The 15,655-nt window shown below is 46.3% G+C and overlaps 1 protein-coding gene across 1 annotated transcript; it reads right to left on the bottom strand.

Moving 5' to 3' along the window:
* Positions 1–5,737: 5,737 nt before the first annotated feature.
* xkr6a (XK, Kell blood group complex subunit-related family, member 6a) lies at positions 5,738–14,821 on the bottom strand. The gene is made up of 4 exons (XM_069675399.1): positions 14,235–14,821; positions 9,740–9,936; positions 8,735–9,152; positions 5,738–6,700 (listed from the first exon to the last, which is right to left on the bottom strand). Exons 1-4 carry the CDS (start codon positions 14,819–14,821, stop codon positions 6,196–6,198), a joined length of 1,707 nt encoding a protein of 568 aa, XP_069531500.1. The 3' UTR covers positions 5,738–6,195.
* Between the last annotated feature and the right edge of the window lie 834 nt (positions 14,822–15,655).

The raw sequence follows: 15,655 nt of genomic DNA, 5'->3' as shown, positions 1-15,655 counted from the left end.
ACTGCAAATTAACTCAATAGAAAATATATACAGGAATATTAAATTAGCATAAATTAATACAACAAATGTATTACATGTTTGCATTGTGGCACATCAGCACGTTCTGGTTTCTTTTCTATGCAAACAAAGTTAAAAAAAAGGCAACAAAAATATAATAATAAGCAATACATTGGAACAGTGATGTGGTATTGTCTAAAGGTAATCCAAGCCCAGAACCTTTCTGTGTGTAACCTTGCATAGCTGTGGATGTGTAGCCATACAATAACACTGACTGGATCTGTATTCATACAGAGTGGGCCTGGCTAAGGCTATTGGTTTCTTTTCATTTGTAGCTAGCAGACTCAGCTTGTAGACATGATGCGAAGGGGTCATCAGAGTTCAAAAACAAAATCGCGACAATGAGAAGGTATGATACCTGCAGTTTGACTATGACGCTACAGCCGAGTCTGGAAGCCACACATGAAGGTATAAAGAAGGTACTGTAGTTTTTGGTTGTGTCAGACCTGATTTGGCTGTGTTGAACCTGATCTCTGATTGGCTGGAGCTCTGGGCGCGAAGGGGCCATGGTATGGGTCAAAAAGGTCAGAGGTCAACGCTAGTGGGAGCTGCTCTGGAGCTCCACATAAATCTCCCAGAAGCACATACTGTGACTCTTTAAACTCTCCTGCACGTGTGCCCTCATATCTAGAACATTCATGCAAGAAATTCACAAGCACGATCTGTGCGACAAACAGAAAACGTCTAACTGTGTTCTCTAAATGTCACAGATTTTTTTTCAAGGACAACGTGCTAACACAGTATTCTGTTTTCCTTTGATGTATGTGCTCTCACACACTGAACACATGCTTAATGTACAGTGCAGATCGGAGTGTACCAAAAGTGAACACCATCCTCCTCGGGGTTAATCTTTTTGTAAGAAATCATAACACGGGTATTTAAAAAGAAAAGATAAAACACAACCTCCCCTTCTGTGAAGTGTATAAGGCATTGTAGCTTTTATGTGTCACCCAGTTTCACAGAGACAGAAGGTGTTGCAGTTTTTATGTACACTCTCCACATGAGGAAACCTGGACTGATTGAATTACACAAGTCGATCGATGTGGATGTGAAACAATCAACATATTTGGCTAAATTCTTCATACAACTGTAACCACAACTATACAAAAACCATCCAACTTTAATCAATAGCACCATATGAATATTGTTCCCAAATTATAAAGGGGTAAGGGAGTATTGGAAAATAGTGTGTGTTTATGTGTGTGTTAAGCGGTGAGGTAGGGACACATCCCATATTGTTACACTACTTTACACTGTGTGTGTGCGCGTGTGTACTAATTATTTCTCCCTGCTGTGAAGGAAATGTGTGTGTGTGTGTTTGTGTGTGTGTTGTGAGCGTGTACACTAAGCACATCTCCTTGCGACGGAGACTTGCATAGCTTCTGCAGGACAGGAAGAGCAATTGTCCGTTTGGACGGAGCCTTTGGCACAGCCTTGGCCGATAAGTGAAGGCAGTACTCAAGTTGCACCATAGAATTCAAAGGGACAATCTGCCCTTATTGCACCATAAGTACATGTGTGTTTCATATTTGCACCATATGAAGAGGGGATTAGCAGCCAATTGACTTTGTAGCTTGAGCGTGTTGCACCATTTGAAGCCCAATGTTTCTGCCTCTTTTGCACAATCGCACCTACTGAATCTTTTTGCCAGTTTGCAGCAAATAAATGGGTTTCTCTTTTTTGTTTAGTCGGGTAGCACCACAGAAAAGAAATGTAGCTCACTATTCATTCATGTTGTTCAAAATTAAAGGGACGCTTCAACATTTTTTTGTTACGGTCCGTCTTTCAACCGCCATATTTGTCTACATAAGGATGAGACTGCAATAATGTGTTGGAATTTTTCTGGAACTCTTAAGACTAATCAGATAAGAACAAAAGAAAATCTTTTGCCTTAAGTGATGTCACTTGAGTCAGTGTCGCTGCCGACTTGGAAGTTTGAAAATGAATTAGGACCATAGACTGTATAAAAAGATGGACGACATCCCAGCTCCCTAAAACTGAAGCCAAAATATTTCGAGCGCCCCCTGCTGACTGGCTGCAGTATAGCTCATAAAGCCCGCCTCCTCCATGTTAACAGATGGGACATGAGTCAACCTTTAAAATCAAAATACACGCCAAATAAAGTTTTCTCAAACATGGTTTCTTTCATTATAGTTACTTATTATCATGCTGATTTACGTCCAAGTGTTTTTTCTGACAAGTTTAGTTTTAATTTGATGCTGTAAAAAGGATGATTGACAGCTCTGTTGACAAATGCGGCTCCTGCAGCCCATCTGTTCCTGATTAGCAGAGTGGAGGAGAATCTGCGAGATTTTTTTCCAATAATTTAAGACTATCGCAAGATGGCAGCACCTATCACGGAGGCTGTTTTGGCATCAATTTCGCACAATGAGAGCAGATGGAGACGCGTCGTCCATCTATATACAGACCTTATAAGCCCAATTCCTAATTCTAGTAGAGGCCAGCAGCTCCACATTAGCTGTTACTAGCTGAGCGCACTCAAATCTCTGACTGAACCATTAATGGATGATTTGCATTGTGGGTAATGTAGTCTAGTCTAATTAAAAAGGCAAAATGTTTCTCTCTAATGCATCTATTTCTAACCTTTTGTTTTTAATCGGTACTTTTTACTAAGACAGAAAATATAAGACGTAAAATTCCCCCCAAAATGTTGAAGCATCCCTTTAATTTCCTAATGTGCTCTAAAATGTTTGTCATTTAACTGCTTCATCCTCTTGAGCAGCAGCATTAAGAAGCATATGTGGGTTTGTGTTCATATTTTCTGATTGCACCATCCGAAATTGCTCACCTGCTCTACCACAGACACGGGAAGGGAGAAAAAGGTGTGACGTGTTGCACCGAGGGAACACTTTTACCACCTTCCAGACCCTTGTTTTACCCGCCACCATGTGGTGTTAAGGCAGCCCCCTGACGGCGTGTGATTTCAGGAGCAACGTTCCTGTCAACAGGCTCGTGACTGATATCTCGGCTCGTTTTTTGCCGCCTGCCAATGTAACAGCTTGGATTACAGGCATAAACAAACCAAAAAATAAATAATGAGCCATACATCACAGCTCAGCCGTGGGTGGCTTTGGAGGAGTTGATGTTGGACACTTTTCAGGGGAAGACAAGTCATCGAGAGGGTTGTGATGATTGAAGTCCAAAACTGTTTTATACAAGCTTCAGTGGCAGCACCCTGTTAGCGTGGGACCGACATAATTAAGACATCACACACTGGTGGGTGCTGGTAGACAAAGATCAGAAATAATTAGTCTTGCATTTGTTCTTTCTGTTGAAAATTTAGAGATGATTTATCCTTTTTTACATCGTCTAGCAAGATGTTTACTGAACAACTAAATAAACCTACGTCAACCCCTCGAAGCGTAACAGGAAGTCTTCTTTTTAATTTGTAATGGCTAGCTTAAATACTTTTGGTTTCAGTTGCCTACACTGGTCTGTTAAGTTGAATAAGCAATAAAGATCTAAAGGGAGATTGGCATAAGGACTTAGCTATGCCAACATGTTTAGCAATAACACAAGTAATCCATCTTATTTTGAGCTGCTTCACTTTCCTATGTTCTCACATTTAGAGCTAATGTTGCTAACTGTTGCGTAACATATATGTTTTGCATTTTTGAAGGAATAGTTTGACATTTTTTGAAATGCATCTGCTTTCCGGCTGAGGGGCAGCCTACCGGAGAACTTCCGGTATTTTCCCAGCATGCACTGGGGCGGACTCCAAATGTTATATAGAATTGAGCTAATAAGCCTTGCTGAAATTTAAGTTATGTTACTTAATTTATGCTTTGTTTGTTGATGCCTTTGTGTTTAGACATCATTAATTTCACATGCATGTTACTAATTTTAGTGCGTACCATAAGTGAAGGTTCCATCTCCAGTCTTGATTCCCTCCCTTGGACAAGGGAGCCATTGCTAATGTAGATTACTGTTCTAAAGAAGGCATACGTCCTATTCATCATTGCAAAACGCATAGCTCGCGACAGTATGGAGATAAAGCCAGATAATCATCTTAAACTTAATTAGCATAATCATTATAAGGCTAACACAGCTAACCATCTCCACCCATCAGCACTTAATTGGTAGCTAATAGTGTTGGGAATTCCGGCTCTTTGAAGGGATCTTATGGCTCCGTTCCTTTCTGAGAGCCGGCTACAGAGATGACAACAAAAAAATCAACAAATTTGTCGGAGGGTTATATTGTTTGCTGTCGGCACTATGTTGTGGTGACATGCTTCCACTGCAGTTGAAAAAAGCTGCCTGTGGTAATCCGGCATAAAGGGGAGTGGATCTAGGCACACCTACAACTTGGGTCCCATCGTTCGCACCAAAGAGCCGTTCAAAAGAATCGGATCGTTCGCTAACGTAACAACACTATTGGGAATTATGGCTCTTTGAAGAGAGCCGGACCTTTTGGCTCCATTTCTTTCCGAGTCATTTTTTTCTGTATTTTTTTCTCACTTAAGCCCACTCTCGAGATAGAGAGTGGAAAAAGCAGAATAACGTAGGAACAATTCATCAACATGATTGATTTGCCAATAATTTATGACACAACTCTGTATGACTACAAAGATGTCAACAAAAAAACAAAAAACTTGGCGGAGGGTTATAATGTTGCTTACCGTCGGCACTATTCCACTGCAGTTAAAAAAGCTGCCTGTGGTAATTCGGCATAAGGGGAGCGGATCTAGACACACCTGCGACTTGGGTCCCATCGTTCGCACCAAAGAGCCGTTCAAAAGATTCGGATCGTTCGCAAACGTCACAACACTATTGGGAATTACGGCTCTATGAAGGGAGCTGGACCTTTTGGCTCCGCTCCTTTCCGAGAGCCGTTTTTTTCGTTCTTTTCTCACTTAAGCCCGCTCTCGAGGTAGAGAGTGGAAACAGACATACGTCATTGATTAGCCAATAATTTATGATACAACTTTGTATGACGGAGGGTTATGATGTTGCTCTCCGTCTGCACTATGTTGTGGTGACATGATTCCGTAATCTACTGTAGTGAAATTGCTTTTGAAAAAAAGCTGCCTGTGGTAATTTGAAATTTGGGCACAACTATAAAAAAGAATGACTCTCACCTACGACTCGGTTCCCGACGTTCGCGCCAAAGAGCCGTTCAAAAGAATCGGATCGTTTGTGAACGTCACAACACTAGTAGCTAACTATTTTTGACTTTGACAGACTCGATGGCCCTGCCAAAAAATAGTGTCAGCAAAAAACTCTGTGAGCTTTAGAGGTGCTGGTAAGGAGATTTATAAACTTTGACTTAACTTCTTTAATTGTAACGCTAAGCTAAGCTAATTGACGCCTAGCTCTAGCTCCATATTAAGTGTACAGACAAGAGAGTGGAATTTGGTTTCTCATCCAGCTCTGGCAAGAAAACAAAACGTGTATTTCGCAAAGTGTCAAACTATTCCTTAAAGAAAGAGCAGCGCAAACTTTAAGTGGGATTTTGAAACTGTTTATGTGTTCATTAGAGGCCAATATCCTCACTGTCTCCTTCTTTCCCATCACGCTCCACTAATTGCCCCTGCAACTTCAAAAACTGATGTGTCCAACTGCTCTGTCCCGAGTTGACAAGGATGCTATGGTACATAAAAAACCTCCCTTCGGTACATAGAAAATATATACACTGCCTTTACGCTAACAACAGCAACATTTGTTCTTTCTCTGTGTTATTCTACTGAGACCCATGAGAGTGTGAGCGACACTATGTAAACGGCATGTGGTGGTCATCGACTCCGGTATGAAACTCTGATGCTCATTTATCGATTTTTTCGGTGTGAAATTAAATGAATGAAAACAGAAGAAGAGTGCTTAGAGGAGTTGGGAAGAGAGAGACAGAATGATGACGAGAGACGGAGATGGACTCGGGCTGAAGCAGCTTGTTGAGTCATGGCCGTGGGACTCGCAGGTCAAAGGTCCCCGCAAGGAATGTACGTGTGTTTGTGTGTGTGTGCGCGTAGTGTGACGGATTGCTTTTGTGTCTGTGTGCTTACATCAAGTGCCACATTGTGCCTGTGAGAGTGTGTTTCTTAATCTTCTCTATCCATGTGTACACACACGTCTTATTGTGGTGCATATGTGCTTATGTGTATGTGTCAACATGTTTGTGTGTCAGAGTGAGGACTCATACTGCAACAGTTCATACAGCAGGGGTCCGTCACGGTAGCGGATGCCCACAGCAGCCGGCGTGATGTACTGCAGGATGTTTATAGTCCTCCGCAGGCGCCTGTCTACGTAGTGGGCGTCCCATGCTGGGTAACGCTTCCTGGGCATGTCGATCTTTATAAGGGGACCTTCGGGCTTGGCCATTGGGGGCGCTGACCTCACCTGGAAGACGGGGAGACACGTCTCGGCCACATCCTCTTCTGTTTGCGACTTGGCCATGTGGGCTGGAGTGGGTGGCGCGGTGGGCGGGGCTGACGGCGGGAGCGGGAGACCCCAGAGCAGCTGGGCGCAGCAGGACGACGCGGGACTCGGCTGGAGGTGGGCGGTGGCCGGGTGCAGGAAGCCGTAGTAGAGCAGCATGACCAGGACGCCACAGGCGAACGTCAGGTAGACGCTGCACAGCGCTGGGACGGCGTAGGAGTCGGTCAACACTGGGTCCCTGTAGGCGTACCTGCAGGACGGTGGTGACACAAGGGGTTAAACTTATTGTGTTTTAAGTGTTAATATATAAAATATGTTTACTTGTTCTTACTTTATAGTTTGAATTAAACACTTTCCAGCAGGCCCCCGCCTTCTACACACTATGGGAACACTGTTTTAACAATGTCTGCCTCTTTATACTTTATGACATCTCTGTGACTCTCAGCCCCAAGTTAATTGGACCATTCTGAAGGAGTATATCTTAAAAAATGCGCCACAAACACATCGTTTAAATCTCTTAAAAGGCTATAATGTTTCCCGAAGCAAGTGGCCGCTGTGTTTTTCAACCAAAGTGTCTCAAACTGAGGTAAACAGTGTATTTATTCAGGACTATTTTCAGCACGATATGAATCCACATTTGTTGTTGTAGCGAGCACTTGGGGCAGAAGGCCAGTGCATGCAGGGTTGAGTCAAAACAAACTACAGCGTGTGTTCAAGGTAATGAAAGAACAGTGCAATAATGCGGCTCACTGGTGTGTTTTTAATAGTATTTGGACAAATATTGAGCTCTATGGCGCAGAGGTATACGATATATCAGGCTTCAGATACACACAAAATACTTGTCAGGAGGATACTTTTGTTGGTTTTTGTCTTTACACAGGACAAGAGGAACATTATATACTGTTAGAGACGTATCCTTGGAGGGGTTTTCATACGTGTGTAGGAGGCTGAAACAGTGTTTTCATACTATTTAGAGGAGGAAGACTAAACATCAGAGGTTGAAAAGGGTTGTTAGTCATGGGGAAGCAACATGATTGACATTTAATTAACATTAAATTATTCCCTTGATAAGAAGTTGAGTCCACCTACACAACATTTAGAGTTTTAATTTAAATATTTTATTTGGATTTAACTCACCAATATGTAACATGGACAGGTACTGCAGTCCAAGCATAGGGGGGGGACTTATTGGTCTGCCCCAGGGCTGAAGCGGCCGCTAGCTTCGGGGCTAACTCTCCGTCGCTTTACACACACAGCAGCGAGCGGGACGCACGACAGTACGTGGCTTTATTACACACACAGCCTTACTATACAGTCGTTCTGTTATTTTCAGTGACCGATAACACTCTCCGCGGATACGCTGCGATTCACGTTCACTTTCGTAGCTCATGCGCACACACGCACTTCCGGTCTCTCTCACTCACTTGCTCCGCCACCCACACTCACGCACACAGCTAAACATCGCTTCTAGTACAAATGGACTGTACTTATATAGCTCTTTTCTAGTCTTTGCGACCACTCAAAGCTGCTAGACCACACTAACACTACATGTCAGGAGCTGGGGATCTGATTGAAAGACCGACTCTACCGCAGAGCTACAGCCGCCCCACAACACAAAGCGCAAGCGGGTTGCCAGGTTGGGGACACTGAACCTACTCGAGTGCAAGACGTGCGCTTTGACAATGACGAGCCTTGTTGCTTGTCACCTGTGAGCCAATTTGTTTCATATCTGTGAACACGGGGTGACTGAAATGGGCAGTGCCAAAACCATAGACTGTGGCTGTGTCCGAAACCGCAGACTAACGTACTGCCTACATACTCAAACAGTATGTACTGCATACTGCCTACTAACCTGACTATTAGGATGCCGTTCGCATCATACTCAGAGCTGTCTTCTCTGTATCAAGTGACTTAATCGTCTACGTATGTCCGGTCTGACCTCCGGTCCATCTCCGCCATAGCAGAAGCTGAATAGCCGCAATGCATTTTGGGGCGGTTGAGTACAACCAGTGAGCTCCCGTCTCATACTCAAACATCCGGGCCGATCTAGTATACATCCTGATGACATATCATGGCCATTTTATGATGAATTCCAGTAAGTATTTTACATATTATTCCTTTAACTGTGAGACGAAACAGCACAGATCAGGCTCAGCTCACTTCTTCTTCTACAAGCCAATATAGTCAAGATTTCCTACCTGATATTAAATTACTTGAATCCACTTAAAAGATTAAAGGAAATGCCAATAGTAATAAAATATCACTTGTAGCAACTGTAACTCACCAAAGCCCGGTGAGGATGGTGTTCTCTGCCAGCACCACGATGTAGTACGCCACCATCCTGTACCGCGTCCGGCCCTCCTTCACGTTAAACCAGCAGAAGATGTAGACGATGCCGACCACCATATTGAAGAGCACCTCCTCCCACTTGGACATGCAGAAGTCCGTGCCTCCGTGCACCACCCAGAAGGCCATGGCGCACCAGTGGACCACCACAAAGATGCCGAAGTAGATGTGGAAGAGGGACGCGAAGAGGGCGAGCGAGAGGACGCGGGACGAGATGGTGAAGAGGCGCCAGAAGAGGTGCAGCAGCGCCCCGCGGTAGCTCATGCTGCGCTGGTCGTCGCGGGAATCTCGCAGAAGCTTGTGGTAGGAGGCCAGGACCCAGGCGAGAGACAAGAGGGAGCCCAGGGAGGAGATGCCTACAAAAGGAGACGGAGAAGTTTAATCAAAGTTTCAAGGCTCGTGAGGTACATCAGCACAACAATTTCATGACTCATTGGAGGTGGTTTGTGTCATAATGTGAGTATATTCTTAAGTAAGAAGCGGCGTGTGACACGACTGAAACATTTGGTAATGACTCTGAAATATAAAGTTATTTTTAATAGCCCAGCTGCTGTGTGCATCCACCCCCCTACGCTAGTCACATATTTGCTTTAAAGGAAAAGGTGTCCCAAAACCCAAGAGTGATAGGCATGAATAACAGCAGTGGGTGGCCGCCAAGATGATGCATTTCCTGGATGAATAAGGGACAGGAGGCTGGTGGATCCTGGCTGTCACATCCCCCAAAACACCTATGATTGTGCTCACTTTCTGGGACTACCTTAAAAAACACAGTGTGACAATCCAAAAGCAGCACCATCTGCAGCCACAAATTACCGAGCATGATGTGTGCAAATTGCTAATTACTGTTTGTGCAGCTGTTGGTTTGTATGTGCTTTGTGGGCTACATGAAAACACGGTGTTGTGTTTGTAAATGTGGCAGGAAGTTGGTTTAATGTACACGTACACTGCAGCGTCTCGGCCCGGTTCTCCTGGATCATGATGCAGAGCTGCAGGACCAGCTGCGGCGCGGACTCCAGGAACGTCTCCAGCAGCCGCAGCATGTTGACGTCGGCGTACTCGAACATCATGGCCCAGTACCAGCGCCGCTGGTGCTCCTTCTGGCGACGCGACATGACGCCCAGGTACAGCGTCCTGATGTACCTGAAGGAGGTCAGAGGTAGGAGGTGTCATTAATACATTAAAAATATCTCATCATATTTCAGATTCTGTCCCGCTCTGAGCCACTGCCTGCAGCGATTAATGTCCTTGACTGGAAAACAGTTCTCTCTCGCTGGGCCGTGCAATGCACGCTGGTAGTTGTAGGAATGTAGAATGGGCAGAACCACGAGCTGTTTGTACGACTTTCTCCACAGCTGTGGCACTAATTCCAAATATTATTACTTCTATCGATTACAGAGGACACCAGCTTTGACTGACAGTGGCTTTTTCCAGGGGCAGACTGCTCCTTTAAGAGCCTTTATTGACGGGACAGCCGAAGATAGACAGGAATATTGGGAGGAGAGAGAGAGGGGGGTGACATGCAGCAAAGGGCCAAGGGCGGGAGTTGAACCTTTGACCGCTGCGTCAAGGACTGCAGCCTCTGTATATGGGGCGCTTGCTCTACCCACTACCAGCTCCCCATAGTGATTCAAATCTGAGCTGAAACGATTCATTCATCTGTTACTCATTCAACATTTAATTCATGGTATTAAATAAGCTTTTCTGACATTTTCTTAAACAAAAATGCCAAACATTTGCTCTTTTTTATGACCTACTTATTGGTTTGGTATGTTGGATGGATGAAAAGTTATTTTGGCTGTTATATTCCCCGTGCCGGCTGTACAGTGACAGACACCAATATGAAAAAAAACCTGCTAAAGAAAATCCAAATTAGCACGAGATAGATAGATAGGAAAGTATAGAGGATGTACTATTGTTATGTCGTGTTAAAGGGTCGTCTGTACGTTCCTGGTAAATATGGCAGAACACATTGTATACTGGGACTAAAAGTCAGGTATATAAAGATGGATGATGTGTCGAGCTCTGCCATCTCAGGTGGAGCTGCCGGAGCCACTTCCACTAACCAAAACACACACCTAACTTACCGGGAAAAAAACCTGCACGGCAGAACAGCTTCTTGTGTTGGTTCACAGATATGGAAACTTCAATGACTGTAGTGATTGTTTTAGTTACGTTTCCTCTCACCGTTCCTCCTCTACTCTGCTAATCGGGAACAGATCGGCTGCAGGAGCCGGATTTGTCAACAGAGCTGTCAATCATCCTTTTTTACAGCATCAAATAACTAATTAAAAATAAACTTGTTAGAAAAATGAACACTTGGACGTAAATACGCATGATAAGAACTAACTATAATGACAGAAAACATGTATTTGACGTGTATTTTGGTTTTATAGTTTGACTCATGTCCCATTTGTTAACATGGTGGAGGCGGGCTTTATGACATATACTGCAGCCAGTCAGCAGGGGGCGCTCAAGTCCCCAAATTTATAGAAATATCATAATTAACCTGTTTTATACTATTAATGCACCTTCCTTTACGGGACAGCTATGTATAATAATCTGATTTGAAGCTCTTCAAAGTGAATTGTTGTTAGCTGGTTATGAAAGAAATAATACAGATGCCTCTTTATGACCTACAAAAGCTTCTTCTATATGGTTTTCTATAAAGCCAAAATGTTCCACAGCGTGTGATGCGTTCGACTGTTCAAAGACAGAATGTCCCGTCATTTCTTTAATTAGATAAATAAAACCTGGAGAGCTACGCCCTTTAGCCCGACTGAACGTGTGCTATAAATATTCCAAGCTTTCATTATGTTCTGATTGTTAATAGAATCTCTTTATTAGGACACATTTTTTCATCCACATAAACCGAGAGATTTTCTACATCTGGGAAAGTACAGAGCATGTGGGCGGGATGTAGGCAGAGATTTCAATTAAAAATGCCTCAGGGCACTCACGAGTGTGCGTGTGTGTATGCACATGTGTTGACGTATTGATCCCCGCGCGTGCATTACAACTGAACCCTATGCGCATCGGTATCATCGCGTGTGTGTGTGTGCTCCTACATTATGAATGTCTCCGCATGTATGCAGGGATATTACAGCCATCTGGTTCGGGGAACTTACAGGCTTAATTCACAAAACATAAATAATGCACCGGGATCCTTTGGAAAAGACGCCTACGTGTGCACGCATGCCGCTCGTATACACACATCAGGTCGGATGCAGGGGCCAGGCATGTGAAGGCACTTAAGCTGCCAATCACGGGAGCACTCCCGGCTAATTAATGATGTAGCAGCAGAGTGATGAGAGAGGACGGAGAACTTATCTTTCCAACTCTGGGCATTGAACACCCCTCTATGTGTGCTCTGATGACGGAGAAAGGTGTCAGTCCTGTTAATAATGCTCTTAAGCTGATAGGCTGATTAGCCAACCAGCTTCCTGTAAGACTGTGAAGGTCTGATTGACAGTCTTGTGCATCTATATGTTAAATTCCAGGTATTAGCTTGACACCTTTTGCTTAGACTGAAGGTTATTATTGACCGACTCTGGAGCAAGGGTCATCCTACATATCCGAACCACTTCTATTCTTCATATATTGATGTTTATGTTGCTAACCGATTAATTTAAAGCTGAATTTATTGATTAAATAAGATACAAACACCAAACTGCTGTTTGCCCTTGACTCAAGAACAGTGAAGGATAAATAAGCGGCATCATTTCTTCGGCTTTCTAACAACCTGCAAACAGGAAGTCCTCGTGTTTTCACTCAGGTTGAAGATTGAGGCGCTGCCGTGCAGCGTGTCAGGCGACCCCAGCAGCCAATTAATGCCTTTATATATAAGCCATATGTGCCGATTACAGTACATCTTCCACCCAACCCCCACCACTCTCGCTCTCTTTTTACTCCCCTCCCCCCTTTTTTACTCCCATTGTGAATGTGCAACCTTTCCTCCTTCCTCCGTCTCCGACCTCACCCCTCCTCCTCTCCACAGCCTCTCCCTCTCTGAGGCAATCTGTCTCAATCAGGCCATACCATTTCCCCACCTCCCTCCTTTTCCTCTGCTTCTTCTTCCTCCTTCTCCTACTTCCTCCAGGTGGGTGAGTCCATTTTATAGGCCGAGGGGGGGTGATCACTGGGTGGGGTGAATGGAGTTATATGTGCGTGAGGGGGTTGAGTTAACCCTACAACCGCAGAGCGACCAAAGCAGTGGAGCTGAGTAGCACAACAGGGTGTAAACACACACACACACACTTTCTTTACTCTCCCTGCTGCCCGCCCGGAGGCAAGTGGACAACATTAAGAAGTCTTCTTGGAGAGAGGGGTGGGGAGGGAATTGCAGCGAGCGCTGTCTTTGTGCAGAGCGCTGGGAGGCTGGAGATAAGCTAGATGATAGTACTGCTGCTTCAAAAGCACACACACTTGTATTAAACAAGAACAGCGAAGAACCTACAGTTGCAATCGCCAGACATATGCGCGTATACGAGCAAATGGTTGGCTGTGTGTTTGTTTTTTCCTCGCCAATGCTTTTAGCACTACAATTAGCACCTACCCATGTCCAACTGTGTCTATATGTGTGTGTATGTGTGTGTGTGTGTGAGAGAGGGCGAGAGAGATCAGAAGTCACTGTTGCCAGAAGCACAGATGCTTTTCCTCTTTGTACTCTCCATGCATGCTGACACTCACGGGAAGAGCCGTGACACCGTTTTTCCACTGGTCACACACGCCGCCACGCATGAACACGCTCGCACACACACACACACGCACGTGCGCACACCCACACAAAAAACGCAGCCCTTACTCATCGTAAAGTGAAGAACCCTGAGTGAGATGCTGTCCACGGTGCTGAAAGTGTGTTCAGCGCCACCGCTGTCCTGAATGCACTTTCAGCACCACTGCTGTCCATGGTGCTGAAAGTGTACTCAACACCACAACTGTTCATGGTGCTGAAAGTGTGTTCAGCACCTTGGACAGCGTTTCCCTCAGTACACACCCAAAGTTGTTGTACGTTAAGCGTCCATGGCTTCCCCCTACCGTAAATTCTGCTGATTTCAGCTGGAGATTAGAAGTCTGTGCTTCAGAATGAACTTTCCACAAGTTGACCCAGAACTCAAAGACTTTTTCTGTGAGAGTGGGATCACTATCTATGTCTCCCTCAGCCTTCCTGGCTGTCTCTCTTAATATATCTGCCTGTTATTCCCAGATACGAGCTGAAGCGCCGAGGAGGTCGCAGAGAGCCTTTTCCTGTCCTCCTGCTCTTCCTGTCCTGCCTGTCACTGTGGAGCAAGCTTTGCTTTCTTCAAGCTACATCGAGTAGACACCCCACTCTACCCATTAGCGACATTAAGTGTGTGAAAAATGCTGTGAGAAAGGCACTGTTGTGACAGGTTGGGATCAGGTGTGTGTTGTTGTTTGTGTCCCCACCCTCCCATCCCTACCTCCACACTTGTCCCAGCTGGAGGATGTGTATGGTGGCCTGCCACAGCCAGATGGTGGCCAGCTGCAGGCGGTCCCTGCCGGGATACAGGCACCCCAGAGCCACCGCGCCCCGCTTGGTCAGCCCCTCAACCTCCCCGAGCCCCCCGCCGGTGTAGTCCTGAACAAACCAGCGGAAACTCAGGATCTGGACCAGCACTGACGGCACTAGCACAAAGAAGAGAGTGAGGCCAAACCAGAGGTAGTCCTGCCTCTGATAGTAGTCCATGGCCAGACACAGGTCCGTGCCAACGTCCCAGAAGAAGACGAGGAGGGCGAGGATGATCCAGAGGCAGTCCAGCCAGAGCTGCTCCCGGGGCGGGCAGTGAGTCTCCCGGATGCCGACCCCTCCGGCAGGCTGGCCCCCGCCGAGCAGAGAGCCGAGGCAGGCGGAGCGGCAGCCCCAATAGCAAGCGGAGGAGCGGCAGCACTGACAGATGTGGATCGCGGCAGAGTCCAGCGGCTCCTCAGCGTCAACATCGTACAGCTGGGCGAAACCGCCGCCGCCGTACCCGACCCCGGCTTTGCCGCCGTCCGACTGCGCGGCCATGTTCCCCTTCCCGCTCCTGCCCTCCTGCGAAACGCACGACAACCGCACCGTTTTGCTTGCTGGCGGGGCGCGGATACCACGTCACTTCCCAGATACCTGCTGTCCCCTTCCCTCTCGCGCCGCGGCGACTGCTGTGTCTCTTTCCCGCCCGGGGCGCGAGGAGCCATCAGAGCCGGCGGCCGCGCGAAGGCGGCTCCCCTTCTTCCTCGTGCGGTCGAGACACCGCCACCGGGCGCTTGCGAGAGGCGGCAGCAGCGGAATCGGTTCTAGTCCAGCAGCCCTGCATCATCCCGTCCTGCGCGCGCGGTCATCTAGGGCGATGGGAGGCTATGACGTAATGCATCTCCTGCTGTTCTTAAGACGTGTGAGGGTGATAATGTGTGCCTGTGTGTGTGTAGATGTGCGCGCACCGAACACCCGACTATTCTCTCAAACAGCGACTCGTGCGAATACACCTTCCTCTTCAGTCAACCGGAAGACCCCCCGACTTCTGCCTCTCATCCCTCCCGCACTCAGGCTGCAGGTACCCGGCGTCAGCTCCTGCCCATGTCCGCTCCGCTCCTTTCCGCAGCTCCAGCCCTCTGCAGCTCCTGCTTCCCCACTCCTCACTTTCTCTCTTACTCCGCCCTCTACCGGATAACAACTTCAACCCCGAATTCACATCTGCACGCGGGCGCGCGATCGTGCACGCGCATCAATGTATAAGACTCGTGCAATAGCCCACTGCGCTGTATAGAAAGAGGGCGATTGTTTCTTAATGAAAACAGCTAGTTTCCCTTTTTCTACAGGAGTGAGGACAGATTTATCTCTGCACTCTTTCTTCCCTTCATCCCC

Source organism: Semicossyphus pulcher, unplaced genomic scaffold (genome assembly GCF_022749685.1).
Source record: "Semicossyphus pulcher isolate SPU_LCO1_2020_fin unplaced genomic scaffold, fSemPul1.0.p SCAF_24, whole genome shotgun sequence".
Lineage (NCBI taxonomy): Eukaryota > Metazoa > Chordata > Actinopteri > Labriformes > Labridae > Semicossyphus > Semicossyphus pulcher.
This window is presented reverse-complemented; position numbering and strand designations above follow the sequence as displayed.

What these genes read in the sequence shown, in the direction of transcription:
- xkr6a (XM_069675399.1), bottom strand. Translation starts at nt 14,821, where the DNA reads ATGGCCGCGCAGTCGGACGGCGGCAAAGCCGGGGTCGGGTACGGCGGC. An exon ending in CCGGGCCGAGACGCTGCAGT is followed by an intron (nt 9,153 to 9,739) that starts GTACGTGTACAT and finishes CTCCTTTTGTAG; the next exon opens with GCATCTCCTCCCTGGGCTCC. An exon ending in ACCATCCTCACCGGGCTTTG is followed by an intron (nt 6,701 to 8,734) that starts GTGAGTTACAGT and finishes ACCGTCCTGCAG; the next exon opens with GTACGCCTACAGGGACCCAG.